This window comes from Myotis davidii, unplaced genomic scaffold, assembly GCF_000327345.1.
Source record: "Myotis davidii unplaced genomic scaffold, ASM32734v1 scaffold246, whole genome shotgun sequence".
Classification (NCBI taxonomy): domain Eukaryota; kingdom Metazoa; phylum Chordata; class Mammalia; order Chiroptera; family Vespertilionidae; genus Myotis; species Myotis davidii.
Genome location: NW_006296542.1, coordinates 443906 through 448331, shown reverse-complemented (window position 1 = coordinate 448331; position 4426 = coordinate 443906). Strand labels below are relative to the sequence as shown.

At 57.5% G+C, this 4426-nt stretch overlaps 1 protein-coding gene across 2 annotated transcripts in view; it reads right to left on the bottom strand.

Moving 5' to 3' along the window:
* Positions 1–1448, bottom strand: part of REN (renin) — a 10022-nt gene extending 8574 nt beyond the window's left edge. For both annotated transcript variants that reach the window (XM_006771987.2, XM_006771988.2), the window contains exon 1: positions 1334–1448. In XM_006771987.2, coding sequence (XP_006772050.1) covers positions 1334–1428 — 95 coding nt within the window. In that variant the 5' untranslated portion in view covers positions 1429–1448. The remainder of the gene's footprint in view (positions 1–1333) is intronic.
* Positions 1449–4426: the final 2978 nt, after the last annotated feature.

Genomic DNA, 4426 nt, shown 5'->3' with positions numbered 1-4426 from the left:
CCTCACATGAAGGCTGTTTGCGAAGCCTGAAGGAAGATGCCCCTGGCTGCTGGTGGGGAAGGTGGAGAGCCCAGGATTGCAGCCCAGTTCATGGAGAAGCCCTCTTCTCAGTGGCCCGTCCTCCTGTGCGTGTAGTCTCCTCACATTGTCCGCCCCCCATCACTGATGTTTCTAGATCTCTCTCCCTCTCCCTTCCTCTCTGAAATCAATAAAAATATGTTTAAAGAAAATAAAATGGTAAACGGAGCTGGTTTGGCTCAGTGGATAAAGGGTTTGGCCTGTGGACCAAGGAGTCCTGGGTTCGATTCCCAGGGCACGTACCTTGGTTGCAGGCTCCTCCTCGGCCCAGGCCCTGGTCGCGGGGCTCGTGAAGGAGGCAACCAATTGATGTGTTTCTCCCACATCGATGTTTCTCTGTCTTTCCCTCTCTCTTCCGCTCTCCCTAAAAATTGATGGAAAAATATCCTCGGGCGAGGATTGACCAAGAAAAAAAAAAAAAAGAACCTTGCTCCTGGTTCCGGAGTTAGTTAGTTCTGTTAGTGGAGCAGAATTTAAACCAGTGGTTCTCAACCTTCTATCTAGCCCTTTAGATACAGTTCCTCATGTTGTGACCCAACCACAAAATTACTTTCGTTGCTACTTCATAACTGTAATGTTGCTACTGTTATGAACCGTCATGTAAATATCTGATATGCAGGATGGTCTTAGGCGACCCCTGTGAAAGGGTCGTTCGACCGCCAAAGGGGTCGCGACCCACAGGTTGAGAACCTCTGATTTAAACCAAGACACGAGCTCTAGAGGCCTTGCCTTTACGCACTATATTGTGCCTTTTCCCTAGGGCAGTGGTTCTCAACCTTGGCTGCACATTAGAATCACCTGGGAATCTTTTTAAAATCCTGATTTCTGGGCCTCATCCTCCGGAAATTCTGTTTCTTTGTTATGGGGTGGGGTCACAACATTTCTGGAGGATGAGGCCCAGAAATCAGGATTTTAAAAAGATTCCCAGGTGATTCTAATGTGCAGCCAAGGTTGAGAACCACTGCCCTAGGGGCTTGACCATACCACACCCTTCTTAATAATTAGGCCAGGGCATGTGGTCGTGTCATAATGCCGAGTTCCCACAGCGCCCCCATCTGTGCAGGAAGCAGCTGACATGGCTTCCAGGCCCACCACGGCTGTGTGACAACGGACCAGTCACCTGACCTCTCTGAATGGGGCTGTACCTCCATGCCCAGCTGCTGGTGAGGACTGGCTGGCATCACATATCTGAAAGCCAGGAGTGTGAGGAAGGTGGGAACCCCTCGCCCCTGCCACCCGCTCTGGCCCTAGTTACCGTCTGAAGGCGCCCGTGTCCACAGGGAGACTGGAGATGCAGGAGCCCCAGAGCAGCAGCAGGAGAGCCCAGCGCGACATGCGGCATCCGTCCATGTTCCCTGCGCCCTGGCTCTCTCCAGGGTCCACTGAAGCCGGTGGCTCCCAGGACCTCCTCCTTTTAAACTCTCTACCCAGGATGGTGGCAGCCCTGCCCTGCCTTGATTGATTGCCCTGGGGCAGATGGCAGGGCAGCCAGAACAAACCCCCCATGGGACTGAGCTAGGTGAGGAAAGGGTAACCAGGTTTCCAAGAGGGAGCGGAGGGGCTGGAGGAAGTAGGGCTGTGGGAACCCAGTGCTCTACTAGTGACGCCAGCGGCCGGGGCTCAGCCTGGCCCTGTGACCCGGAGCGGACAGAGGCTGATGGGAAACAACCCTGCTCAGGACTGAGGTCAGGGCTGGGACAGGCATGGACCCTGAGTTTCCAACCCCCACCACGGCTCCACCCTCTGCCCTCGAAGCTTTATCATCTCCAACAGCCTTGGCTATGCCCCCACCTGGCTTCTGCCAGACTGCACCTCAGTGTTCCCATCCGGAGCATGGGTGACTCCTCCGGGCTGGTTCCCGGACAGAGCCACCTTCCTGCCACCTCCCAGGCCTGTCCTCAGTGGCTGTTTACGGGAAGGAGCGCCTGGCGTCGCGCTCAGAAAGCAGGGGGCTGGGGACAGGGACCGTGTCCATCTCCATCGGCTTACCGTTGTTGGCGGCGGCCTCAGGGGCACCACCAAATACTTCTGCCCGAGAGCGAGGTGGGGGAGCTGCTCGTCCAACAGCGCATCCTCTTTCCGCGTGGCCCCAGCTCCCTCTGGGCGCTGTTGCTCGCCTTCCCTTGACCTTGTAGTTTACGAGCAGCGATCTGGGACAGCTCACAAACCCGGCCCCTGAATCCCGGCATGGGTGCTGTTTCCTCGGATACCCGCTCCCATCTTCTTCCTGCCGATTCTTCAGGGCCTGCTTCAGCTATCGCCACCTCCTCCAGGAAGCAGGCCCTGATGTAGCCCAGAATTGACTGCTTTCTGATGTGGGCTCCCACAGCGAGGTAGGAGCACGGACCTCAGCTGTCCTGTGTCAGTTCCCTCTGCATGTGGACATCCTCCTCTGGTGCCGAAATCCTTACCTACCAACTGAACCAACTCGTGGGCTGCACTGGGCAGTGTGGAGAGCTCGGCTCGGTGTCAGGGACCTGGGCTCGAGTTCTGACTCTACCACAAACTTGCTGTGTGACGTTGGGCCCCTCCCTTCCCCTCTCTGGGCCTCAGTTCCTAAACCTGTACAAGGAAGCAGACGCTCGGAGGCCCCAGAGTGCCCGCCTGCTCAGACACTCTAGTATCGCTTCTGTGCCCTCAGGGTTTAGAATGCTCTCTGTATCCGCTGTGGGCAGCAAAGACTTCATCACAGGAGCTCACCTTTGTTGCTACTGTGTCTACTAATGATTTTTAGAGAGTGTGTAAGGGAGGCGTCGGGGGGGAGAGAGAGAGAGAGAGAGATGTGAGATAGACACATCGATTGGTTGCTTCCCACATGTGCTCCAACCTGTGACCCTTCAGTCTGAGGGCTGACGCTCTAACCACTTAGCAACCCGGCCAGGGCGCGAAGACATTTTTTAAGCCCTCTATCCAGAAGCCCAGCACAGTGCACAGGACCCTCACACATATTTGAGATCAATGCACTGCACTCTCCTATGGCAAAGGCAGGGCCAGGGCCAGGGCGCCTGCCAGCAGGTCTAGGCCCCCTGTGGACCCAGGCCCCCTGCCCTCCCCACCTCCCTGCCTCCCGCCTCCTGCGATCGTGTGCAGCACAGTGCAGGCTGGCCCTGGAGCAGCAGGGGCAAGTGTGACTAAGTGCAGAGCCCCTCGCCCAGACACATAACCGCAGGAGGCCGCAGTCAAATGTTCCCCGGGAGTTGCAGGGGCCAGAAGAGAGGCAAGGAAATCAATGAGGGTAGCAGGTCTGGACAGAACAGTGTCTCTTGCCCGTCGACGGGACTCGGTGGTTGTTGAACCAGGAGGTGATGGTTCGATTCCTGGTCAGGGCCCGGGTTGCACATGCCCGGGTTGTGGGCTCGATCCCCAGTGTGGGGCCTGCAGGAGGCAGCCGATCAATGATTCTCTCTCATCACTGATGTTTCTCTCTCTCTCTTCCTCTCCCTTCCTCTCGGAAATCAATAAAACGAAAAGAACAGTGTCTCTTCCTTTTCTGACACTCCTGCTCAGAGGCTGGGCAAGGGGCAGCTTTGGGGCGTCTCTGAGTCTACCTCTCCATTCAGCCCCAGGGTCATAAAGCCCCAGGTGGTTTGTCCTGGGGAAGCAGAACCAGGCAGGTCTCTTCTGCAGCCTGAGCCTGAGGCGTGGCCAGGAGAAAGGGCTGGTTTGTTCTGGTGGAAGGAAGCCAGGCCTCCTAGTCAGCGCTGCCCACCAGGAGCAGTGCCCTCTGAGGCGTGAGCTCCGGGGGGGCAGTCAGCTCTGGCAGTTGAGGGTCCTGTGTGCCCTGACCCGTTCCTCAGCCATTTCCAAAGTCAGGGGTGGGGGGCGGGTCCGGGGGAGAAGGTGGAACCACCATGAGAGTCTCTGCTCTCTGAACTTGGCCTTTCAATGCCCTGGGCTGTTGGCGGGAGGGTGGTGGGTGGGGACCCTTATCAGGTCATCTCCCAAGCCCCGTCAGCCAGGGCTCCCGTTGTTCTCACAGAGGCCCCCAGAACCCTCATCTGGGCCCTGGCTGCGTCACCACGAGGTCAGGGGAAGCGGAGCGGGCGGAAGCAGAGGGGAGAGTTGCGTGGTACCTGCCCTTTCCCACGGGGCAGACCCGCCATGTCAGGAGATGCATAAATCCTTGGTCTCGCTTCAGGTCCCAGGACTGGGCGTATAGAGTGGGGGCAGAGGCTGGGGGAGGGGTGTCTCTAGACAAGTGGTGCTCAGGGGTTTCTCTAAGAATGGCCCCAAATCCCATTTTGCTCTACGCTGACCCCAAGGAGATCCTGAGTTCAGACCAAGTCTGGGCATGGCCAGCAGAGGTCACGGTGGAGGGAGAGGACGTTGCCTGACTTTTGCTGTGGAC